At 47.7% G+C, this 26,942-nt stretch overlaps 1 protein-coding gene across 3 annotated transcripts in view; it reads right to left on the bottom strand.

Annotated features, from left to right (window-relative positions):
* Positions 1-26,942, bottom strand: part of SLC15A2 (solute carrier family 15 member 2) — an 84,417-nt gene that overhangs the window by 55,535 nt on the left and 1,940 nt on the right. Inside the window, exons 1-6 of one of the 3 annotated variants that reach the window (XM_081871905.1) lie at positions 14,752-14,822; positions 14,395-14,441; positions 9,828-9,915; positions 7,786-7,927; positions 5,918-6,010; positions 1,983-2,082 (exon numbers count right to left, since the gene is read on the bottom strand). In XM_081871905.1, the coding sequence (XP_081728031.1) occupies positions 1,983-2,082; positions 5,918-6,010; positions 7,786-7,927; positions 9,828-9,834 (342 nt within the window). In that variant the 5' untranslated portion in view covers positions 9,835-9,915; positions 14,395-14,441; positions 14,752-14,822. The other 2 variants (XM_081871904.1, XM_081871903.1) reach the window with 2 other exon arrangements.

Genomic DNA, 26,942 nt, shown 5'->3' with positions numbered 1-26,942 from the left:
GAAATACAAGGTGTATTTGCACTGACCAGCTTTGCACATGATTTTTATTGGAAACACAGATACCATTAATGTTCCCAACACTGACTTTAATAGTGAACTTTGTGACAAGTGCCAACAGCAATGGACTCAAAATGGGGCAACTGAGAGAAAAGAGGGAGGTATCAGCATGCTTGGGGGAACAGCAGGTTCAGCATAAATACACACACACACACACACACACACACACACATATTATGGGGGGCAGGACTCAAAACAGTACAATGAGAACTGAATATGCTCAGTAGCCATATCATCCTGAGCATTGGTTGGAAAAGGAAAATGGGGAAGGAGGGCAAATGAAGTGGCCTGAACTCTTAAGAGGAGACATATTGCACCATTTTGTTGCATAGTTTCAACTTGTTTCCTTAATTGTTAATGCCAGAGTTTCCTTCTCAGTTTGGACAGTGGTCCATTTAGGCCTATTTGACATCTCCATGTAGCCACGGTGGGTAGTAGGTAATGGGAACGTCCAAGAGCTCAGAGAGTTGTTTTCAGCCTAGCTTCCATGATGGCATGAGAGAGTATCCTTAGGGTAAGTGGTGGCAAAGAAATGGAAAAACAGGTTCCAAGGAAACAGATTCTGCCTTGTGTGCACAAAGTTTTGGCAAAGGAATGCAGGAACTCCATTTGCTGCTTCTTCAGTTCCAACCACCGCAGCTCACAGTCACCTGTGCCGTCGATGATGCTTTCTGAGATATGGAGGGAGGGACTAAATGGAAGTAAGCAACTTCAGGTGGCGCTTATCCAATGACATCCCATTTTGTTTCCACAGATGTCCATGTTTTACGAGACCTCAAGCCATAGTTGGCAGCAGTGACCAAATCCTGCATATTTTCCTGTTTGTTCCTCAGAGGCTTCAGAGAAGTGTGGGAGGAAAGGTTTAGCTCAGAGGCAGAGCTCATGCTTTGAAGGCAGAAGGCACCAGGTTCAGCCACTGGCATTTCCAGCAAAATGAATCAGGTAGCAGGTGGTGAGAAATACCTTGCTCTGTTTGAGACCTTGGAGCACTGCTGCCAGACAGAGTTTAATTATGCTTGGTTACATTAGACAAGGCCTATGACATGGCATAAGGCAACTTACTAGGCTCCCTAGATGTGGACAGAGGATGAGCAAGTTGCACACTTCTCATGGACAGAGCTTCTGAGTAATACCCAAAGCTACCCTTTATATAGGCAACCTTGCTATTGTCTCTTTTGCATGGATAGTCAAGAATGAATGTTCATTACATTGCATTTGACTGTTTATTAAAAATGATGAGCCAGGGGTGAGTAACCCTTTGAGGGGGCTTGATAGTCACATTGAGAGTTTGACCACCATTCCAAGGGCTGCATTGCAGTACACACACTCACACACTCAGCAGAAGGTGATAAACAGGCAGCGTACATATACAGGCACACACTCAGCAGATGAAGGGAAACAAGCTGGCATGAGAGGGTCTGCTCCTGCTCCATTGTTGCCGTGGGGAGCAGAAACACAGCTTCTTTTTTATCTTTTGCAAAGGAGCTCCTTCTCCCTCTGGTAAGGCAACACTGACAGGAAGTCTTAGAAAGGAAATGGGAAAGAGTATTCCTTCCTGTTTCCCAAACCTCTCTGAGACTATCTAACAATATCACCAACATTCAAAGAATGATGCCAGGTCAGATGTAGAAGGGACCCTTTGGAAGGTGAAAAGAAGCAACAGCACCTCCCCCCTCCCCGCTGTATAACGGGTCAATGGAGAAACGGTGGGACTTAATAATGTCAACTGCTGGACAATGTTTTTTTATAAGGGTTGTTTTTTTCTAAGAAAGAAGGCAAATTGTTGGAATGGTAGTTTGGGACCACCATGAATTGCTTCAGGAGTCCAGATACAGCCCATAGGTCAGGGATTAACCATCCCTGCTAAGTGCTATGTTTAAAAAAGCATTAAGAAACCACATGGATAAAAGAAACAAAACTCTTACATGCTCCTCTTCAAACTGGTCTCCACCAAACGCCGCCACACAGGGCTTGATACCTCCTGTTCCAAGAGCAATCAGAGTCAGGCCAGTCATCGACAGAACCCTTCAAACAGGAATGGAGACATTTCAGCACCACAGAAGGGTGTGTGTGTGTAGGGAGAATAGCAGCACCTCCCAACTACATTGCATACCAGAATCCTTTTCTCCCCAATAAAATTTTATTAAGACATTTCATGATGTGTTACAACAAAAAATAAACTAATCTAAACAGAAAAAAGAGAAAAAGGAGACTGCAAAGTCCTCTCTTACAGGTAGATCTTAACTTGCCCCACACAGAAAGAGGTGAACCCTCCCAGCCTCACAGTCTGGGAGATCTTTCCTTCCCTGCTCCTCACACAGTGTCCTTCCCCAACCATCCATCACCTTCATCTGCATGCAAACCCCTGATTAACCCTGAGTGGATGTCAAAGAGAAAAACAACTATCAGACTTTTAGAAGACATCTGAAGGCAGCCCTGTTTAGGGAAGCTTTTAATGTTTAATAGACTATTGTATTTTAATATTCTGTTGGAAGCCGCCCAGAGTGGCTGGGGAAACCCAGCCAGATGGGTGGGGTGTAAATAATAAATTATTATAATATTATTATTATTCCCTTTGCACTCACTCTGTGAACTCACTGGTAGCCATGGCACTGCCACCAGCTAAGCCCACTCATGAGTGTAAAGTGAAGCAGATGAGACAGCCAGTTCCACCCTTCTATAGCGAGTGGATTTACTTGGCACCAGACACTGGGAACCAACCTGTCAGTTTGTCCCTGACCACCACTTTCAGGTAGTAGGTATTGGGTAGTGACAGAATGTGCTAGAAGAGCAAACCAGGCATCAGCCCCAGTGGGTTCCATGCTGATGCTGGGCCTGTCACCATGGCAGGCAAACACACTGCTGTCTGCTTCTGGGAAGGGCTGTAGCTCAGTGGAAGAGCACAAGCTTTCTATGCAGAAGGTTCCATTTTCACTCGCTGGAATTTCCAGGCAGGACTGTGAAAGATTCCCTATTGGAAACCCTTCAGGGCCACTGCCCAGTCAGCATAGATAGATAATGACCGCTCCCCGCTTAAAACGGGGGGCGCCCTTTGCGTGGACGTGTGCAGCCCTGGATCTGGAGTGGCCCCATCAGCATAGGCTTTGCCTTCCCTCAGGTGGGATACCTGGAGGTCCCCGCCTACCCCAGTGAGTTGTCCAATCCCACCTGGGGGAAGCGTTGCCAGGGAAACCAGGCCAGGTAGGGGGAGGGATTACCTGCCCACACAATAGAGGGTGGATCTTACCTGGTAATCCTCACTTGGCTCCAGAGCTTCTCCCACCCTACCCACCCTCAGTTAATGTCTTCTTTTGCAGGTTAACTTTTCTTCATAGGTTTTGCAGGTTAACCTTTCTCCACAGGTATGCGGGCGCTGCTACGATAAGGTCGCTGTTAAAGGGCCGGAAAGGAATTTCCCTGCATTGGCAGGTTTCGCCTTTCCTGTAGCAAAACGTCACAACTTTGGCGGTATCAGGCCTTGGGCGGAATCCTTTAGTCCATCTTCCTCTTTGTGGCGGCGATATCAGGGTTCCCCGTTAAAGGGGTTTCTGAAGGGAGGCTTTGACCGTACGCTGAAAGGTCGTCATTGCTCTCCCCTGCGGCGGCGGCGTAACGGGGGCGGCTATCTCTGCTTGAACATATGTTCTCCAGAGCCAGCCCTTCCCCCCCCCCACACACTGGATAACCCTGTAGCTCCCTAGGTCCCCGGCTGGGGACTGGGGAGGGAGAACGCCCAATGCCTGAGCCAAGGTCTACCCACATTTGAAATTTAATAAAGTTGTGGCCAATTTAATCCCATAGCACGTTGTCTAGAGTCGTTATTCCACATGACGGGGGGGGGGGACCACTCGGGATCTGGGGACTCCGCCTGTCCACGCAATACAGAGCTAGCTGAACCAATGGTCTGAACAAGACAGGTCCTGCTCCTATGAGCTGATCCCAAGTACAGTGGTACCTTGGGTTAAGCACTTAATTCATTCTGGAGGTCCGTTCTTAACCTGAAACTGTTCTTAACCTGAAGCACCACTTTAGCTATTGCGGCCTCCTGCTGCCGCCACGCCGCCAGAGCACAATTTCTGTTCTCATCCTGAAGCAAAGTTCTTAACCTGAGGTACTATTTCTGGGTTAGCGGAGTCTGTAACCTGAAGTGTATGTAACCTGAAGCATATGTAACCCGAGGTACCACTGTATTCTGGTAACACTGTATTTTTTTATAAAAAAAACAACAACAGCATTGGAATATTATAGTACCCATGTGCCTCCCATTTTCAGCCATGGCAGGGAAACAGTTTCAGTCCAGGAAAAAAAATATTATCTATGTCATAGCCAGCCAAAGTTTGGGGAAACCCTGCTTTATTTATATGCATGCTGCACTTGCCTGGGATTTGGCAAGAAAGTTGCTAGCACACCACTAGCTTGAAGTGGGAATGATGCCTAAGGCCTGATTCAAACATTCAGAAAAATTACATCATACAGTTCTGGAATGAGCTGCCAAAGGAAGTCTGCTAATGCGCTCCTTTAGTGTGGTTTTGGGAGCTTTGAGAAACTTATTTATTTAGGCAAGCTGTTGAAAAGTTAAGCCATTCCAAGTGATTAACTGGGGTTATCTGTTGGATGGCATTTGGATTTGTGCTGTTGCGGGTGTATTTTTTACTCTGCTGTTAATACGTAATACTTTTTCATGTGATAAGGATGTTTCATGGTGGCTTTATAAGCCTCCTTGAACAATGTGGGCCAAAAGAGTGCAGTTTTAAAAACAACAACAGCAAAAGTCTGGAATGCAAAGAACTATGCATGATGTCCTGTATGCTCTTTTCTGGTGTCATAACAGAGAAGTGGATAAGGGTCTTCCTTGCATGCAAAAGTTCAACCTGCAGCATCTCTAAGTAGGGCTTGGGGAAACTCCCTGTCCCAAAGCCTGGAGAGCTGCTGCCAGCCAGTGTAAGAAGAATTTGCTTTACATGTGTAGAGAGCTTTTGACATGAGGGGAGCATCTGAATTTGTGATTCCACACCTGCATTCTGAACTGGCACAATTTCAAAGCAGGATCAGAGGCACACTCCATTTTCCATGCTGGGTAACCCTTCCTCAGCTGGTTAAATGTTCCCTCCCCTGCAAGTCCCAGGATTGTCGTTAAATAAGCTCCCAGTTTGAATGGGAGCCACCGCCACCCCCAATGGCTTTCCCTCCCTCTGTGGCAAATGCAGCTGAAGTGGGCATGAAAATGCGCTACCTGGTTTCCGTAGGACATTCCATACAACCAGCTGTGATGGTCATATTACAAGACTTCTGCAGGATTCTAAGATGGACTCTGTCCTTGCCTGCCTATACCGTTCACCTCTGAGAAAACCAAACATACACTTTCTAAAACAGTGGTTTGCTTCCCCCCGCCCCGCCCCACTCCAGGTTTGGGCTTTAGATCTAAACAAAATGAAAAACCTTAGAGTGCTAAAAAATAAGTAACAGCTGAAGTTAATGAGCTTCTGAAGCATGTGGCTCTGGACAGAGGTTTGCCTGCAGCTCATGCGTAAAGCGCTTTCTAAGGGCTCATTACTTGAAGCAGTGCTCACCCTCGCCATGGAAATGTACGGAGGTTATGCCAGTACAGTACAAGACTTGATGCATTGCCCCCCGAGACGCAAGACTGGTGGATTGCCTAGCACAAGGTGCTAGCAGCTTTCAAGGCTACGATGTCCGGACACGATTTGGGATGGAGGACACTGTGCCAGCATTAACAAAAGGCCTGAAATAACCACACAACCACTTATTGCAAGGTGCACGTGAATGATCTATACCTTAATACAAGCCAATTAATAATAATGTTATCAAAACATAGCAGACCCGTCTTTTCATTACTTACACATGAACAATTTGGTTTCCCACACTCGGTATTGCCCCAACGGACTTGATCACATGCCCAATAACGTAAACAATGGAGAGATAAATGATTGTTCTGTGGAGAGAAAGAGGGAAAAAAGTAAGGAAATGCTATCAGCCCAAGGCAGTGGCATGATTTATAATCTGAAAACAGAACGTGTGTCTGTATTTCCTGATAGGGAAGGCACAAGGATTTTCTCTGTTACCCTTTTCCCTCTACCAGAACTGAAACTCCTCTTTCTCCATCATGCTTCAAAGCATTGAGAAAAAGCTGCAGCTGAACAGAAAGTTGGGACAACTGCACTGACAGGCACAGCTGCTCTGTTTCCCACTACTTGTGGTGGCAGGGCCAGCCCAAGACACTCACTGCCTGAGGGACAGAACAGCAAATGGTGTCCCCAAACTCCACTTCCCCAGCCCACAGAACCCAAGCAGACCAATTTCATTCTCTTCATTTACAATAACAACAACAACAAAGTTCTCTGAGCAGCCCATAGTAAAAATTAATATGGTAAAGTACACAAATAAATTACCACCATATAAACAAAAACAGACTAAAAACAGCAGCAAAATAAAACCAAAGGGGGGGGGGACAGTAACAAGATGTAATGGTGCAAAAGCTCTAAAATCCTACAAACACCTTTCCCCTGGAGTAATAAATTGAATTAAACAACGGATTGATTTGCTAGCTTTTCATCACCCCCATGGCCCGCTTCATTCTGCCTAATGATGGTGCCGGCCCTCAACCATTCCTAGCAATAATTTGGAGGCGCCACACCAAACACACTGAACACAGATCCTGAGCAATGGATAGAGCAGCGCTTGGTGTCCTACACCCTAAATTATTGACTTTCAGTGCAATCCAGAGAAATTAAGCTGAACATAAATGCCACTGGAAGCTAGAATACTTAGATGTGCAAGTAGACAGAGCCAGCATTAACCCTTATTGAAGTCAGTGGAGCCCAGTTAAAAATGACAAGGCCGTTGTGTGGATACCTGTTTGCATACTTTCCTGTATAAAGTGAGTCTTCTATTTACAAGAGTCTACTCTGTACATGAGAAAGACGAAAGACTATATAAGCGATGGAAGCAAACACCCCTCCCACCCAAACCTCAGTTGCATTTCACTGCTTTAAGCACTTTTCTCCCAGTCTACCTCCAGTGCTAGATATGAGCTGGACAAGCAGGAGATTTCTTAAACCAGGATATAATTGTGCAAAGACCAATCAAAGTGCAAACAAAAATCTCATTGCATAGGCAAGTTCATAAGGCACGCTAAAATTCAATGGCAAACAAAGCTGGCAATCTGTGATAACGTATATCAAAAGTTTCTAAAAATAGTACTATTAATCAGCTAGAAAATGCCCCATTTGCTCCATTAATTAATGGGGGGGGGCGTCATTTATGTACCTGAAGTAGAGATGGACAAATTTGTGAATTTTGGTTTCTATCAGGTTTCTTACTTCTCCAAATGTAAATTCAGATCTCCACATTTCTGAATCTATTTTTGCTTTTGTTATAAAATTCATTCCTGTTGAAAAGTCATCAGAGTTCTCCTAATATCCACCCATTTGTATGCAATTTTGCCTAATATACATATTTTGGCAAACATATTTCTGCTAATATATGAAACATTTTTGTATGTTATTTTCACTAATATGCACATTGTTATGCACGCATTTCCCTAACATACCCATTTTTGTACACATCATTTGGTTGGAGAACAGCATTGCAAAATTCAGAGAACCACAAATTTCACAAATTTGCATTAAACAAGGTTGAATTAAAATGTAAGCTGAAAAAAATCCTCTCCCATCTTCCACTTGAAGACGTAATATATTTTATCCTTACTTGTATTTTCCCAGCCAAGAGTCAGCCATGAGGGCACCAATGACAGGTGTAAAGTAACACAGACTTGAGAAGGCATGGTAGACGGAGGTGGATGTATTCTCATCCCAGTGAAGGAAGTAGAGGAAATACAAAGTCAGAACGGCTGAGGGATAAAAACAAAGACAAAAGCAATGAGTTTCATAAACAATGTGTGAGCCCCAGAGTGTGACAATAATTGCCATTTTCTTTTCCCGAAAGAGGCCCTGTGCTTTTACCAGTGGTGTGACAGAAAGAAATCCAATGAGGCTCAGCTTTCACTACCATGAAAACTCTACAGCCATAGCAGGCTCTGTAACTCTCCAACGGTTTGACTTTACCCCTGAAGGTGCAACTTTTCCATTGTCTCCTGAGGCAGGCCGATGCCAACAATGACCAAAAGAAACCCAAGGAGGCTCAGCTTTCACTACCATGAAAACACAGTGATGAGCAAATTGCCCTTTCTCAGTCTCTAGCTATCATCCCACTGATACAAGCATACAGCCTCCAACAGAGGAAAAGCAAGCAATCCTGGATGTCAGACCAATAGACCTTTCCTGTCACTCTTCCTTTCTCTCCCCTATATGCTCCTGGTCATTCTCCAGAGATTGTAGCCCTTGCTGACCAGCTTCCAGTTCTGCTTCCATATTACTGTCCCCAAAGGGAAGAGACAGGAGAGAGCTTCCATAGCAGGGGGCGAGATCCAACATAACTTTAGTGCAAGCAGTTTGAGAGTTGATGTCCGAGCAGTAGCACAAATAGTAATGCATAAGCTTAACTGTCACCAAGTATAATAATAACATTCAGTTGGGGGTTATGAATTCGTTGAATTTGGCTATTGCACTATGGCTTAGGAATATGGCTTCTACTAGTGGACGAGCAGATGCGCAAGTGGGCTGTCACAATGGATGCTTGATGTGGAATTGATGCTTCATTTGCACACTTTTCATGAGACATCCACACAATGCTTTCATCCTTTATTGCTCCTGTGGCTCTTCCCACCTTTTCTCAGAAGGCAGAAAGTCGGACATTTTTCAGAAGAACAGAAGAGTGATGGAATCTCCACAGGTGTAGATTAGCATTAGTATTCTATCTTTTTAAAAGTATGGGGATTTGATATTCTCTCTCTCTCTCTCTCTGTGTGTGTGTATTAATGTTATTTAAAAGCATTGAAACTCCTACCAGTAACCTATGTTTGACATGTCGCTAAAATAGCAGTGATCAGAAAGGTTATTTTTAAAATCTTTTGTTTAAAATGTAGTATTATGGCACTTAAACAAATGAATGAGAGTTACAGCACTGTAACACCAAATTTGTTATATAATGGTCTTTCTGACCGAAGCAATTTTAGCAAAATGTACATGGCTCCCATTTTACGTAGTCGAGAGGGGATTTTTTTTGTATGCATGTATTCCTAAAATAGTTTTTTAAAAAAACACAAACAAAACAAACAAATCAGCATTATAGTGTTATAGCACTATACCTTTCATTCATTAATAAAGGCAAGAAAGGATTTTAGAGCTTATTAAAAGACAAAGTTTAAAAAATGGGGCCATATAAAATGGCTGCTGCAGGGTTTTAGTGGATGTGTGCTGAGCTTCAGTTGGCCTCACCCACAGCAGTTATGTCATGAGCACTTGTGTACAGAACACAGCAGCATGCAGACACAGAAAAAGTTTAGAACTCCCAATAATGTGGAAAGTCAAGTGCAACTTCACTTGTAGCTTACAGCAGAAGTGCAATTATTCGGCAGTACTAGCAGCCACCCACCTGGAAGCAGCCTCTGGCACCATGTTTATAACCTTTCAGTCTATCCTGTTAGTGTGTACACGTATCAGAGACAGCTGAGGTATCTGAGGCAATTTAAGATCTGAAGGCAAGGAATCTTTTCAGATAATTCCTACTATTAATTCTCTGCTCCCACCCACAGGCCCCCTTTTATCATCCTAAAGGCAAAACAAATTGCAAAGAGAGCCAAACTATTCTCTGAGAAGCTGTGGAGAAATGATGAAAGATATAACACACACCTTTCATGCCATAGTAGGAGAAGCGCTCGCAAAACTCATTCACCACAATGAAGGCGATGCTGAGAGGGTAATTGGTACCACATACTTTCTAAAGAAGCAAACCAGAAAAAAGGTAGTGTCATACAAAACTTGTCCTTCGGTCATATGTACAGTTGAAATAATGACGCACAGCACACAGAATCCCAGAATCAAATGTACAAACCTATAATTCAATGCTGAATTGGCAGATGTCCCCAGAGAAGGGATTCGAAGGAAATACAGAGCTTATAATAAATAAAGCCTTGCCCGAAGGCTGATAATCAGCACAGTGAACGACTGTCAAATGGAGGTGAATACGTTTGAAATATATATTTCTCCCTCTGTATAAATTTTCTAGCTATAGCAGGCATAATTGTGGCTTTGCAAGTTAGATAAACAGGAACCACAAATGTGTGTTCATGATTTTCTTCAAACTCATCCCTTGTATTCCCAGTCACCGCACTCTACAGGAAAGGGCCTCCTGCAGACACCCTCTCATCAGGAGTTCTCTTCCATATGATGGAAAACCAGGCCTTTCACGAGGCAGCACCTACCCTTGGAACGCCAATCACATATCAGACATACCTTATCCATTACCTTTTCAGCACACCTGGAAGACCTTCCTTCACCAACAACCCCTTTAAGTGTGGATTTTAAAAAAAATCCCTGTCCTTATCTGCCTTTGACTTTAAATTGTTCTTATTGCTGTTTTTATATTATTGATATTTTACACTGTTAAATTGCTTTGGGATGTTTTATGGGAAGTGATCCATAAACGAAATGAAATGAATAATTACATGACCACCTGGTCTAAGGGACAGCTTATGTGAGGGAAAACAGCTGTTGGCAAAAAAAAAAAGGAAAGAAAGAAAGAAAAGAGGAGGAAGATTTTTTGTGGATCAGAAGTGATCAGGGCAGATGTCAACTGCTTTTCTAGAAAGTTCCATTTGTTCCATTTAGTGATTAATTCTAACCACAAAGCAAATCCCAGCATGCTTGGGTTCCATCTATCCAGTAGTTTGTAATGAGATCTATCCAGTAATTTATGTCATCAACAGGAAAATAAACAAAAAGGGGGAAGAAAATGATAATGCCAGTATCAGTAAGACACAGGTCTCCAGACATCACACGCGAAAGGATTACTATGTGACTGGAAGCAACGTGACACTCGTATTGCATTCAGAGCCAAGCCCTCACTTTGTCCTCAACTTTGTGAGGCTTCGCTGTAAAACAAGGAAACAATGTTAGCTGGCATTTTCCCCAGAGTGCTGTTGCATCATTTTGTGGTGTTATCTCAGGACATAAAAGAGACAGCATAGCCTATGGAGAAACATAAACCCATCTGATAGTGGGGGAAATAAACAGCCTATCCAGTGCTGGTGACATGGTTCTGACAGCAACTAGCTGGTTAGGTGAATTTGAAGGCCCAAATCTAGAAATTTGAAATTTATATTTAGGCACCGCAGATATGAATAAAACAATTAAACTTGCACTTCCTCAGCAGGCTCTATCCCAACCAACAAGCATTCATGTGAATATGCGCAGTGAGCTCCTGCATGAACTCCTTGGAAATCAGAAGCTGCTGAACACATAGAAAAAGCCCTCCACACGTACAGTTCTACATGGAGGGATTATCTATACATGCTCATAAAATGCTGAGTCTGCAGCAGCAATCCTGCTCCATCCAGCACATGTTCACTGGAACTTCTGTTAAGGGGAATTTTTGCTCTCCTATCAGGAGTGTTCACTAATCAGGTGAGTGTCATCATGCTGTCAAAAACCTGGATGAATTCAAAATGAGGATTAGTACATTAGGCATGCCAAGGATGCTCCTGAGCACTAACCCCTATTTTGTACTCTGTTTGAATTCATTCAAACATCTGTCATTATCTAATGAGCAATTATTGTCTTTCAAAGTAAAAATAGCATCTACCTAGCATCAATTCATGCATCTTAGCAGAGCAACACACATCAATGCCAGAAGAAGAGGGAAACCCTTCTCCTTCTAAGTTAATGTATGATGTGAACCAGAAAGCACATATATCAGGATCACTGTGGAATTTAAAGAGGATTGAGACACATCTCGTTAGGGAAGGGTGAATCTGTCCATTTCAGTTTTCCAGTTTTCCAATCTTAAATTCAGCTTTCCATATCAGTTAGTTATTTTAAAATAATAATAATAATAACAGTCCTTACTGGTATAACTGCACTGCAGAATTCAGAGAAAGACGAATTTTGCAAGATGGCTGTATTTTGGTACTGTGCATGGTTTCAGAAAGCACGGATTAGGCAAACTCACCTTTAAATGTGAACTGAATCAAATTTCTCTCTCATCCCTATATCTCATTAATGAGAATAGAACTGAAAATCTAAGTAAGTTGCTCCTAACCAAGTGTGTGTTTACATTTCAGCCGAGGGCAGAACTACCTATTCCAGCTCCAGTGCCTCCAAACCTAGACACGATCGCTTCTTGCAAAGAAGTTCTGGGCAGGTGCAACTTGCAGCAGATAAGTGATGGGCAGAAAGAGGGTGCTTAAACCTTCCCTTGCCCATCACTTTCCCTCTTGAAGTTTCCTTCTACTAGCAGCTCAGGTTCATTTGTGTTACTAGATGAAACAAAGGTCTGGAAGCCCTGGTTCTAATATCTGAAAATAACTTTTATTAACCCAGAACACTTTATTCTGGAACCTTTGATTTTCTCTGTTTATTAATCTGCAACAATTACTTCCCAATCTGAGGAGATTTATGTGGCCTTGCTAAACTTCTTCCACCACTGCTTTCAATCTTGCATATCACTCCTTCCCACCTTGTCTATTTGGGAAACCTGTACTGTCAGGCATCCGAGTGTGACATAATGTTTGAATAGAGTACACACAAATAAACATAAACCAACTTGTATGTGTGAGAACAAGCAATTTGGTCAATTCCCAGAATGAATGAGGGAACTTGACCGTTTTTCAGGCCTACACACATTGCATTTTGTACAGATGTGACCTTTTCAGACACTATATTCACTGGAACAGGTATGCCTGATGGGCATGGTGGAATGTTGTGAGCTTGCTTCCCTATAATACTTAAAGGGGGGGTGAGTATGATCACATAATCTAGGTCCAAACACCAGTTTTGTGTTTGTATGTGGGAGCAGGGCTTAATAAAAAAATTTAAACCATTAAAGGTAAAGGTAAAGGTACCCCTGACCGGAAGGTCCAGTCACGGACGACTCTGGGCTTGTGCACTCATCGCTCTATAGGCTGAGGGAGCCGGTGTTTGTCTGCAGACAGCTTCCGGGTCATGTGGCCAGTATGACTAAGCCGCTTTTGGCAAATCAGAGCAGTACACGGAAATGCCGTTTACCTTCCCACCGGAGTGGTACCTATTTATCTACTTGCACTTTGACTTGTTTTTAGCCCATAGTTTCTTCCAGTGGATATTGACATTAAGGGGAACAACACAAAATTATGTTGGCTCATTCCTTAAGGTAATTACAGCATTAACTTATGAATTTGCACAGGTGTCAATGCTAATGCATTCCTGTATCCATCCTTGAATCTGCACAAATGGCAAAACTGTATATAGTGAAATAAATTCACCTGATCAAAACCTCAATCAGAACACTTTTCCAGATTATCACTAGTCATGCTGCTGAGTGACCCAATTAGACCCTGTCCCCATTACTATTAATTTTTTTAATTGATTGAAAGGACATTCCAACACATGAGCACTCACCAAGCCACCCCTTGTTTTACTAAAAACCAGCAAGGTTTCCCCTCTCCACCTGTATCACCATGTATGTTCCTCTTCATTAGCCTTTTGACTTTTACAAATATACATAGCACAATCTTGTTCTTTGAAGGTTATGTACTTCCTGCTCCAATGCTTGACTGCACATCTACGGTACCTTAATTTCTTCCTTAATTCACCATTACATATCTATTCCTTTTGCAGCAATCTTTAAACTAGCTCTCTACAAATACAGTCTGGAGAATAAAATGTGTGCTTTTGAATAAGCTAGAAAGGCTCAGGAGCACTTATCCTCAGAGAGGGGAAAGAAGAAAAAATCTAGTGGAAATTCTGACAGTAGAACTAACCCATATCAAAATATTGCCGCTGAATTGGAAGCTGCCTCCACTTTTGAAATCCAGCAAGCAAAGCTGCAGGCTCACCTCCCCCTCTATGTATATCATTCTTGCTTCCTTCAAAAGAGTGTTGTTTTTGCCTGGGAAATGCATTCCAAGAAGTGGTAATTCCCAAAGAAGCCATTGGCTCGGGTTTGTTCCTCTGTTGTCTGAGCTGCCTTTCTAGTACATTAATCAGGTTAGCAAGAAAGAATTTCGTTTCGAATCTCTAATGCTAATACCAACCCTAGGCAAGAAATGGTGCTTGTCTGTCAGAGGCCAAAGCACAACAGGCGAAGGCAAGAGCAGCAAGCTCTCGAGAATTGTTCCAGGGAAGTTGAAAGAAACAGCAAAATAAACTCGCCCCAAAATAAAAACAACCCTCCACGACAACCCTTCCACCACACCCCAACCAAGTCAGATCAAATACTTACCGGGGACTTTCTCTCAGGAGGGCAAACTCCTTCTGAAGGATTATCTCCTGCAGAAATAAAAGTGAACAGAGTCTCCTTAGATTCTTTTCTCCCTGAGAGGTCCATCCTATGCTTTTCCTTTTTCCCTCCCCAGTTTGCCTCACACAACTCTCTGCTGTCGTGGTGAGTTGGTTGGGAAGACTTCCAAATGAGTGGAGTTTAGTTCAGATTTAAGTTAACCCTGATTGTGCACATTTTTCTCTCTGCCAGGCTGAGGCAGGAGGAGAGCTTCACGAGGAAGGAGACGAGCAAAGTTAAACTGGGCTGGTGAAACTGTCACTAAATCACAACAGTGACAGGGCTGTCCTCAGCACCTGCAGGCAGGGCTGTGTGCTGTTCACTCTGAGCACACTTCAGGTACTCTGAGTAACCCTTGTGTTGAGTCAAGCGAAATGCATACTGAATGATAATCCCTATTCCAAATGTTGAAACTCATAATTAGTGGCAAGGTTTGTGGCTTTGGGCCATCTCTGCTATAATAGCAGGCTTATTCTGCAGGAACCACAGGCATCCCCGCCTATTTGAAACTAGCTGGCTGAAGCAAAATGATGCATTGAGAGCTCAGAGCAAATGAGCTCTGTGTGGCTTACACTTAGATTTCTGCTGCTCATTTGCTATTTAGGCGCTGCTTGGCTTTAAAAGACTGTGATATCTCACTAATAAAATGCTCCCCAATAAGCTTGCCGCAGGAAGAGCAAGATATAAGAGCAATAAATAAATGCATACATAAAATAAATAACTGTGAAGAGCTCCTCACATTTCTTTTGATTGACCCTCTTTTTAATAGTCTCTTATCTGTGCAGCCACCGTAGGCTACTAGTATAGGTAATAAATGGATTCCTCATGCACCCCTCTGCAGAGATAAGGGCAGGGCTTGTATGTAACTGTTTTTGTGTTTTGTGAGATGCTTCCTGCAGGGTTGTTTATAGCTTACCCTCTTCCACAGGAGGAGATTAGCTAGCAACCCTAGTACCTCACAAAGGACTTACCATTTTTGAACGAAGAGGTGGGGGAGAACAGGAAGCTTAGAACTACTGTGTATAATTAAAAGTGTGTAAGATGCCCAGCCGCTCAAAATCCACTCCCTCCAAATTTATTTGTCCATATTGGCCTCTGCCCGGTTTTTGCTCATATTGTAAAAATAAAAACCCATCAATTTATATCTCCTCATCTCCCACTGTGAGAACATGCAGGACAAAAGGAAAAGAGTCACAGCTATTGCTCCACTCACTTTTGCCTTGGGCTCTGCCTACCACTGGTAAGTAACCCTTGAAAGATCATCCATGAGGAAATGTGGCTCTTGGGCTGAATAAGGTTCCCTACCCCTAGGGCTTTTAAAAATCTTGCTGTACCATTCAGGCATCAGTTCCTCTTTTTATCGCAGTGGCAGACTTTGGGCTCTCAAGTTTCAGCAGTGCCCTGTGCAACAGCAACATTTGGCCCCACACCGCCTCTTGGGCTCCATGCTACAGCACTGTTGTGGCAGCTGCACCAGTTGTGCTACCTTAAAACCACCTCTGCTCATGGTGCTCCCTGAAGCAGGATCACTTCTTTCTAGGCTGCACACGAGGGTCTATCCTGACTGTGATCAAAGTTTCTGCGGCTGCATGTGTACAGGAGATGAACTGGGATATAAATCTATCTTCTCATCTTTCCAGTTGTCCTACTTAGGCTAAGTTGTGACTCTCCAGTTGTTGCTGGCAAGTGTGCCAGCTTGCCCCCATGACTGAGAGGGCCTTGGCCGTGCAATATGCTGATGTCACTCGCGCATGCTGGGTAGCGTGCTGATGTGTCATACGCACGCTGCACGGCTTGTGTGAATGATGTCAACATACCTCACGGTGTACATGCATGGCCACCATGGGATTTTGAGGGGGCCAGGCCCCCATTCCTTGAAAATTTAGAGGGGCCTTGGCCCCCAGATGCCCCTAGCTGCTGGACTCCCACTTCCATCAACCCAAGCCAGCAGAACCACTGGTCAGGAATGATGGGAGTTGTAGTGTAGCAACATCTGGAGGGCCAAAAGTTCCCCCTCCCCTGTTCTAGACAAATGTATTACAAGCGCAAACCATGCCAGAACCAAATTACAACCTGAAGTTCACAGTCTCTCATTTCTTATCAGCCCCAAGATCAAATTGCATGCTACCTCTGCAATCAATACAGAAACAACAAACATGATTTCCACTGCATCGCTCCCTTCAGGGACAACCACAGCCAGGGCTCCTACGTTTTATCTGCTCCTTGTTTTGTTATTGTAATGTAGGACCCTTCTTTCCTTGCTGCTGTTTGTTGCTTCGCATTTTAAGGTGAACGACATTATAGGAACGCACACACCTATTATTTTTTCCGCTGTTCAAGTCTTGGCAAAAATCTCTGTCATTTTTGTTGCTGCTGCTGTCTGTCATACAAGTGCTGAGCAACTTGCTAAAGGGCATGTCTATAGCCACAAGATGACCTGGAAGGGCAAAGGCCTTACCCCCGTGCCATTCCTGGCCCTCCTGCAAATTCTTCACCGGCTGTTTTACGTCCAACAACAAAAAGCAACATCATTCGTACTAAAAAGGCAATTCACACTGCCCCTGTCTCTGGACAGAGCAATGCATTGGGGGGACAGCTGTAGCTCAGTGGTAGAGCATCTGCTCTGCATGCAGAAGAACAGAGATTCAATCCTCATCATCTGCAGGCAGAGCTGGGGATGCCCCCAGTCTGAAACTCTAGAGAGCTGCTACTAGTCTGTGAGGACAATACTGAGCTTGGTGGACCAGTGGTCTGAATCAGTATAAGGCAGCTTCTTCTGTTCATATCTGACGCAAGGCTGCTGCTAAAAATAGCAGCTGCTTGTCTAGTTCTCCCTCTTCTCCCATGTAGTTTTTAGCCATACTTGCAACATGCATTGCAAGGTGGTTGGGATGTGAACTTTTCTGCCATCACTCCATATTTGGCTCCTGCTGGCAGCAGTGGGGAAACACCAAATGTTATCATATATAGGAGCCTACTCCTTCACCCTCCCGCCAAAGATGATGGGCATTGGTATTCAAAAGGTGTCTGCATGCCACATCTTGTGATCAGTTAAGCAGTGTGGGGCTTACCTGGGCCCCTCCCAATATTTTATTCAAGTTGGCACCCCTGTGATGATACCACACAACAGGAGAAGACGTGCCTAAATGAGCATGGCGTTGAGATGGAATAACTCAACATTGGGCTACATTTTTAGAGGCAGCCCTGTGTGTTCAGCATAACATATAGTGTTGCTCCCATTTACAGAAAGTGCAAGGATGGGGTTTTGTGGATTATTGCTTAAGTATATGCATTGGTGTTCACTTCTCTCATTAGCTAGCTATGAGTAAGATCTGAAGCGAGGCACCATTAATTAACAAATGACCTCAGCAGCACCAATCTGATGTCCCACCCTGCTTTACCTTTAGGCTGTCATCTTTCTACACCGCAAAAGCCTCACCAATTTATTCTTTTTCTGAAACTCTTTCCAAGGCTGTCTGTCAGATTAAACCTACTGTGCTGATTTTCGTGTTGTTTTTACAGAGTCCCTAAGAAGTGATCTTAATGTTTATTGCTTAGCAAGAACCAGAGGGACAGAATGTGGATGGTAAAAACCCATTTATTTTGCGCTAGGGGGGTAATAAAACCCTAGGAAGAGTGCTTAATATGTTAACACTGCAATACTAACCCCATTACGTGGGAATAACCCCACTGAATTCAGTAGGAGGTGCTTCTGTGTAGACATGGTTAGGAATGTATTTAATTCTGTTCATATCTTATTCACATTACATTTTATTGAAATTCTTTAAGAAATGAAGTCTGCTGCAATCCTGTACATATTTACCTAGGAGAAATTCCCACTGAACTCCCTGGGGCTTACTTCTGTGCAGATTATGTGTAGGATTGCACGATATAATGTTTGAATAATGGGCAAGATCTATTGCTTCCTCATGCATTGCTCCACACTCATAAATCTGCACTTGCAGAAGTGCTTCCCCACAAGGAATACTGAGTCCTTTCTGTCTCTCCCACCAGCCTTCAACTACTGCCGCGTGCATTTCAAGGTATTCCATCATTACCAAGAACGTGAGGGCTATGCACACATCTCCTTAATATATAGTGGCCTGTTCCTTGCTAGGCCCAAGAAGAAGAAGAAGAAGAAGAAGAAGAAGAAGAAGAAGAAGAAGAGTTTGGATTTGATATTCCGCTTTATCACTACCCAAAGGAGTCTCAAAGTGGCTAACAATCTCCTTTCCCTTCCTCCCCCACAACAAACACTTTGTGAGGTGAGTGAGGCTGAGAGACTTCAGAGAACTGTGACTGGTCCAAGGTCACCCAGCAGCTGCATGTGGAGGAGCGGAGACGCGAACCCGGTTCCCTGGATTACAAGTCTACCACTCTTAACCACTACACCACACTGCAGTATGCAAGATATATTATTTGCTCACCTGGAGCCCAGGAAAGGAAGGGCCACTGCAATAGGGATGCTTCCTTTTTTTCATTATTAATTTTTATTAGTTTTTTTTAAAAAAATAATAACACATTTACTTAACATACAATGTATATATTTTTCTTTTTGATTGCCCACCCTTTCCACACTGATGTTTTTATTCTTATCCTTCATTGCTGCATTATACAAATGCCGCAAAATGAATGCCTCGCAAGACGAAAAACCCACTAGACGAAAGGGTTTCCCGTTTTGGAGGCGCTTCGCAAAACGAATTTCCCTATGGGCTTGCTTCGCAAGACGAAATGTCTTGCGAGTTTTTCCGACTTTCCCCCCTTCCCCCCCTTTTTCTAAGCCGCTAAGCCGCTTATCCACTAAGCTGATAAGCCGCTAAAAGCCACTAAAAGCCGCTAAAAGCCGCTAAACTGCTAATAGCGCTAATCCGCTAATCCGTCAATGGGCTTGCTTCGCAAGACGAAAAAACCGCTAGACGAAGAGAATCGCGGAACGGATTCTTTTCGTCTTGCAAGGCACCACTGTACTTGGCAAATCCCTGATTCCTATTCCACATGTGGTTCAGACTGTTCTCTTTTGTCCTGTCCCACATGAGAAAGGAGGATTTTCTATCCCCCCTTTTTTCCTGCACAGCTGTTTTTCCCCGATATTGATTTTTATTTTGTTACATAAGGACTTAACATCCAGCATCCAGTTTCTTTTGCTAAACAGATAGCCTGGCACATTCCTGTTTGTTAGGAGAATGAGCCTTTGCAAAACTAAAGAGCAGGCCAAGTATAGGTAATTTGTTGCCATAGTAGTTAATGGTCGGAGATGTCATGTGGGAGCAGTAATGTCAGCATAATAATGTACGCTATGGCATCATATGATGAATAAAAATCCCTTTTTTTTGCTGTGCCAGAAAGCACGCAGCAATGCACCACGAAAATTTACAGAACACATGAATTGGGGGGGGGGTTCAGTTCTGGAGTGGACTTTGGGGTGCTGGAACATCCCAAACCATTGTAACTTCTAAAATGGCCTTGCATTCTCCGTAATGGCAAGGATGCTTTGCAGTGCACCTTGATGAGTGTCAGAGGAGAGGGATGTGAAAGGGCTCCATCAGTTGCCTGAGGGGAAAGGCCCTCCCACAATATCTCCACCGGCTGATTGATATTTCACAGTGAAAGCAGCAGTCTTCAAAGTTTTGAAAACACAATTCACAATTAGTTTAAAACCAAAAAAGAACAGCTGAACCTTTCACAGGTTGGAACTATACTTATCCTCGACACAATTCTGCAACAAAGACACATGCTGTTCTCGAGTTCTCCTTGGCGTCTCCTGTAACTTTCATTTATTTATTTCATTAGCAATGTTTATATGCCCCTTGACTGTAAAAAACAAAAAACAAAACTCCCTCTAACTAGCGTATCACAAAATGAAATAAAAAATAAAAATTGTGGATTTAAAACTGTCAGGGGCTCAGGAGCAGAAGCACAGGGAAGGGAGGAAAGGGAGAGTGAAGGGGAAGAATCGGAGGGCAGCGTAGGAGAAGATGACAGTGGCCCGAGAGATTCCATGAGCCTCTCCAGCGAATCGGAAGATTCACAGAAGGGGGCGCCGGTGGCCAGGGCAAGGGGGGTCCCAAGGGGGACACTCCAGAAGCAAGGGGCCAGCGGGGACTCCCAGAGCAGCAGTTGGAGATCAGGACCAGCTTCCCCACCAGAGCATAGTGGGGGGGAAGAGTCCCAGATATCGGGTCCAGCGTATCCCCCACCAGGGAGAGAAGATGAGTCAGGGCTGACCACGCCTCCATCGGAGAGTCAGGCAACGGAGGGGAGGTCAGGTCCAGCCAGTATCCCGGAAGAGGGAAGCAGTGATAGAAGCAGTGTAACAGTCAGGAGGAAGGTCACTGGGTTGGCGCGAGAGCCAAGTTCAAATGTACAGGCGAGCGGGACAGTAGAGAACGAGGACTGGGAACCAGGTCCTAAAGCCCGCCGGAGGCAAGGGGAGGAGTCAGGCGACTCAGCGTCAGAAGAGTCCAGAAAGGGGAATGCCTCAGCGGGCAGGAGGACCCAGCGGAGGAGAGAGCAGAGGAAGAGGTGGAGCAGGGCTAGAATCTTAAACTGGTGTCAGGGGGGAGGAGATTCAGACGGAACTTCGACGGTCTAGGGTTTAAGACGTAGAGCTGCGCGCTGCGGCTTTGAAATGGAAACTGAACTTTAATAAAGACTTTTGTACATAACGACGACCTGGCGTTGGTCCTCTGTGTGCTGGACCCGGGGGAGAGGTACCGTGAGCGTAGTCTGAGTCCACACGAAGAGGGGCGAGGTCCGAGGCGGAGAGCCGGGCGGGGAACAGGAACGCTGGAACAGGAGGCCGAGCAGGGAACAGGAACACCGGATGGTCAGGAACAGGAGGCCGAGCAGGGAACAGGAGCACCGGATGGTCAGGAACAGGAGGCCAAGCAGGGATCAGGAACACAGGAAGGTCCAAAGCCAACAACGACGTTGCTCCCGCAACCTGGGGCCAGGCTGACTGGGCTTTTATCCTCTTCTAAGGCCGGGGGCGGTCCCGACCCCCAGGAGCCCCGCCTCCTCTGGCCTTAAGGCGAGCACTCCTCCTGGGGGCAACCAGTTCCCTTCGCCTCTCTGCCCTAAGCCTCTGCAGATCAGGAGAGGCCGAAGGGTTACTGGGCCCTGGAGGAGGCTCACCTGTGGCCACTGAGTCGTCAAGCCCCTCTGGGGCCAGAAGGGCTTCACCTGGGGCCAGCTCCTGATGCTCTGTCACAGGTGCAGGCTCTTCAGCATCTAGGCCTTGCCCCAGTTCAGCCGGCCCTGGAGGCGGGGACTCCTGTGCAGGCTGGGATTCCTCTGGTTCATCCTCTGAATCGGAATCCCAGGCCATCACACCATCCCCCCTCCCAGGCCCCCCCCTCAACCGAGGGTCCGGACCCGGCTTGCCGGGGTACGTCGCATGGAACTCTCGGAGGCAGGCAGGTGCGTGGACGTTGGCCGCTGGTTCCCAGGAACGGTCCTCCGGTCCATACCCCTTCCAGTCAATGAGATACTGCAGCTTTCCCCTGCGGTATCGGGAGTCCAGGATGCGTTCCACCTCATACTCAGGCTCTCCCTGAACCAACACTGGCTGCGGACGGGGACGGTTCGGGTGGAACTCGTCGGGTGGGGCCACCGGACTCAGCAGGGACCTGTGGAAGACCGGGTGAACCTTCAGGGTTGCGGGTAACCGGAGACAGAATGCTACAGGAGAGACTTGGTCCACGATAGGGAACGGGCCGGTGAAGCGGGCGTCCAACTTCCGCGAAGGTCGAGAGGGGTGGAGGTGGCGAGTGGAGAGCCAAACCAGGTCACCGACGCGAAGTTCCGGCCCCACCTGGCGGTGGCGGTCGGCCTGGGCTTTGTACGCTTCCTTGGCCTGGTGCAGTTGCTCCACCAAAAGCTGTTGCTGGGACTGGAGCTCTTGAAGCCACTCCGTCACCGCCGGGACCGCGGATGCCGGCAGCACATCTGGAAACAGCCGTGGATGATAACCGTAACTGGCCTGGAACGGGGTCTGCTGGGTGGATGCATTCACCGCGTTGTTGTAGGCGAACTCCGCCAATGCCAGGTGGTCGACCCAGTCATCCTGCTGGTAGCTGCAGTAACACCGGAGGTACTGCTCCAGCACCGCGTTCGCCCGTTCCGTCTGGCCATCGGTCTGTGGGTGGTAGGCTGACGAGAGGCAGACCTCTGTCCCGAGGGTCTGGTGTAATGCTCGCCAGAACCGGGATGTGAACTGAACGCCCCGGTCGGACACCACGCGCTCTGGTAGGCCATGCAGGCGGAAGACATGCTGAAGGTACAGCTGAGCGGTTTCCTTGGCTGTGGGTACAGATGGGCAGGGGGTGCAGTGCACCATCTTGGTGAAATGGTCGGAGAACACTAGAAGGCAGGTACAGCCACGAGACGGGGGTAAGTCCACTACAAAGTCCAACGAAACCGTGTGCCAAGGGCGTGGTGGAACTGGCAATGGCTGAAGTAGGCCGGGGGGTCGCCCGGTAGGACCCTTGGCGCGCCGGCAGACATCACAACCAGCAACGTAGCGAGCCACGTCGGCCTTCAGGCGGGGCCACCAAAACTCACGACTGACCAGATGGGTGGTCCGATACCGTCCAAAGTGCCCCGCTGCTGGGGCATCATGGGCCATCCGGAGAACCTCCAGCCGCAGTGGCCCTGGCGGGATGTACAAACGGCCGTGGTGCAGCAGAAGGCCCTGATGCAGGACCAGCCCCGGATACTGTGGGCTGGACCCTTCAGCCAGCTCCCGGAGTCGTTCCTGGGCCCAAGCGTCGACCCGCTGCTGTCCCCGCACCCGAGCCTGCAGTGGTTCCGCCTCCTGGGTGGCCAGGAACGCAGCTGGAGGTAGGATCGTGGTGGGTTCTGCTTGCTGTACCGTGTCTGCGTTGTCTTCAGGTTTCCGGGACAGGGCATCTGCCTTCTGGTTCTGAGAGCTAGGGATATAGCGGATCCGGAACTGGAACCGGGAAAAGAACAACGCCCACCGGATCTGTCTTTGGTTCAGCTTGCGGGTGGTCTGGAGGTACTCCAGATTCCGGTGGTCGGTTCTCACCTCCACCGGATGTCGTGCCCCCTCAAGATGGTGGCGCCAGACCTCAAAGGCCACCTTGATGGCCAGTAGTTCCCGCTCCCACACAGTATAGTTACGCTCCGCTGGTAGGAGCTGGCGGGAATAGAAGGCACAGGGCAAGAGTGGCGCTTCAGGTCCATTCTGTTGAGACAAGACGGCACCGAGAGCCGTACTGGAGGCGTCGGTCTCCACCACAAAGGGTCGAGAGGGGTCAGGATGTTGTAAGATCGGCGCCCTCTGGAAACAGGCCTTCAACCCCTGGAACGCCTCCTCTGCCTCCTCGTCCCAGGAAAACGGCGTCTTTGGGCGCAGTAGCTGGGTCAACGGGGTGGTGCGATGAGCATAATCTGCGATGAAGGTCCGGTAGTAGTTGGCGAACCCCAGGAAACGCTGTAGGTCCTTGCGGTTCCGGGGTGCCGCCCATTCTCGAACCGCTGCCACCTTCCCAGGGTCCATCTGCACCCCATCTGGAGAGAGCCGGTGACCAAGGAAGTCCACAGTCCGCTGATGGAACTCGCACTTGCTGAGCTTTGCGTACAAACGGTGCTCACGCAAGCGCTGCAGCACGGTCCGGACATGTCCCTCATGGCGAGCCGGGTCACGGGAGTAAACCAGTATGTCATCCAAGTACACCACCACGTACTTATCTAACAAATCCTGGAACACGTGGTTGATGTAGCGTTGGAACACAGCAGGCGCGTTGCATAAACCAAAAGGCATAACCAAGTATTCGAACTGCCCGTACCGGGTCCCAAACGCTGTCTTCCACTCATCCCCGGCTCGGATCCGAATCAAGTTGTAGGCCCCCCGGAGGTCCAGCTTGGTGAACACCTGTGCCCCTTGCACCCGCTCCAGCAACTCCGAAATAAGGGGCAAGGGGTACCGGTCTGGGATGGTGATTTTGTTCAGGGCTCGGTAATCATGGCAAGGACGGAGTTCCCCACATTTCTTCTTAACAAAGAGCACTGGTGCCGCAGTAGGCGAGGTGGAAGGCCTAATGAACCCACGCTCCAGGTTCTTGCGCAAGAAGTCCTGCAAAGCCTCGCGCTCTGGCTCTGTTAGAGAGTATAAGCGACTCACCGGTAGGGGCGCTCCGGGCTGGAGGTCTATGCTGCAGTCAAAAGACCGATGCGGCGGCAGCTGGTCTGCCCCCCGTTCCTCGAACACGTCTTGGTAGTCCCGGTACACGGCTGGGAGCGTGGGTGCTGCCTCCTCCGTGGGTGCGGCCGCTAGCATCTGCGACTGAGCATGGGAACATGGATCTGGGAAGTGTACGGTCCGTTTGACCCAGTCAATCTGAACGTTGTGAGCCTCTAGCCAGTCCATTCCGAGCACCAGGGGGAACCGGGGCATGGAGGCAATGTCCAAGGTTCGCACCTCCCGGTGCTGCTGGAGACACAGGACCAAGGGCTGGGTCTCCCGAGTGACGGCACCCGAACGCAGGAGCCGTCCGTCAATTGCCTCCACCTGTACCGGTTCTGGTTTGTTCTGAAGTGGCACCTGATGATGCGCGGCAAAGGCAGCGTCCATATAGGAGCGGGTTGCCCCCGAATCTACCAAAGCGTGGGTAAGAATCTAGGGCCCACCTGGAGGGTAGAGACGCACCGGTACCATGAGATGTCGCAATTCTACTGGTGAGGGCCCTTCTTGCATGGTTTGGGACCCCACGTTGCTAGGGCCTTCGGCTACCGAGGTTGGCGGTTTCCCTGCGACTGGTAGCTTCTCGGGACAGGAACGGGCGTAATGTCCACCCCCACCGCAGTAAAGGCACAGGTTCCCCTCCCGACGCCGCGACTTCTCCGGGGGGGAGAGCCGAGGTCGCGCAGCCCCGAGCGGCGTTGGCTCGACTGGCGACTCGGCTGTGGGCGTGGACCTGCTGGGAAGGACTGGCGCCAGGAGTCGGGAGTGCTGGCGGTCCCGGGTCTGGCGACGGTCCTCCAACCGATCGTCTATCTGCAGGCTCCGCTGAATGAGGGTATCCAGTGTGGTGGGACGATCCATCATGGCCAACTGGTCCAGTATCTCGTCCGACAGTCCCTCAAGATACTGGTCCCGTAGTGCAGCGTCATTCCAAGACAAGTCTTGTGCCAACAGCCGAAACTCTGTGGCGTAGGCGGCGACTGTGGACTTGTCCTGTCTCAACCGACGAATCGCCCGATTGGCTTGGCTCTCCTTCAGTGGGTTACCAAACGCAGTCTCTAAGTGGTTACAAAACCCCACATAGTCCGTTAGCAAAGGAGAGTCTTGCCGGAGCAGTGGCAAAGCCCACTTGGCCGCCTGGTCCTTTAACAAACTGATTAAAAAATGCACCTTGGTGCGGTCGTCAGGGAAGTTCCGGGCTCGCCCCTGAATGTACAACTTGGCCTGGGCGAGGAACATGGGAAAACTGGCCTGGGTCCCATCAAATTTCTCTGGCAAGGCCACTGGGTACTTGCCTGGAGCTAGGGCGTCGGCCCCAGGATCTGGAAAGGCTTCCAACCGCTGCTGAAGCGTCGCAACCACATCGCTTAGCTGCTGAACGGTGTGGGTCAAGGCCTGGTTTTCCTGGGCCAATGCCACCAGCGCAGCCGCCTGGTCAGCCATGGCCTCTGGCTCTTCCCGAACGCACCCCAACGAAGGGGGAGTGCGGGTGTGGCGGGAGCAAACTGTGCTGGACCCGGGGGAGAGGTACCGTGAGCGTAGTCTGAGTCCACACGAAGAGGGGCGAGGTCCGAGGCGGAGAGCCGGGCGGGGAACAGGAACGCTGGAACAGGAGGCCGAGCAGGGAACAGGAACACCGGATGGTCAGGAACAGGAGCACCGGATGGTCAGGAACAGGAGGCCAAGCAGGGATCAGGAACACAGGAAGGTCCAAAGCCAACAACGACGTTGCTCCCGCAACCTGGGGCCAGGCTGACTGGGCTTTTATCCTCTTCTAAGGCCGGGGGCGGTCCCGACCCCCAGGAGCCCCGCCTCCTCTGGCCTTAAGGCGAGCACTCCTCCTGGGGGCAACCAGTTCCCTTCGCCTCTCTGCCCTAAGCCTCTGCAGATCAGGAGAGGCCGAAGGGTTACTGGGCCCTGGAGGAGGCTCACCTGTGGCCACTGAGTCGTCAAGCCCCTCTGGGGCCAGAAGGGCTTCACCTGGGGCCAGCTCCTGATGCTCTGTCACAGGTGCAGGCTCTTCAGCATCTAGGCCTTGCCCCAGTTCAGCCGGCCCTGGAGGCGGGGACTCCTGTGCAGGCTGGGATTCCTCTGGTTCATCCTCTGAATCGGAATCCCAGGCCATCACACTCTGTGAGCTGGGACCTTGGGGCAGCTCTGACAAAAACATTTAAAAACAAGTTCAAACTGGGCATTATATGGCACCCATAGCTGTGCCACTGCCACAGATTGAAACACTGGAGTGAGAATATACAGTGGTACCTCGGAAGTCGAACGGAATCCG

The sequence above is a fragment of the Podarcis erhardii genome (genome assembly GCF_964252035.2).
Source record: "Podarcis erhardii genome assembly, chromosome: 1".
Classification (NCBI taxonomy): domain Eukaryota; kingdom Metazoa; phylum Chordata; class Lepidosauria; order Squamata; family Lacertidae; genus Podarcis; species Podarcis erhardii.
The sequence above is the reverse complement of the archived record's forward strand: the minus strand, read 5'-3'. Positions and strand labels throughout refer to the sequence as shown.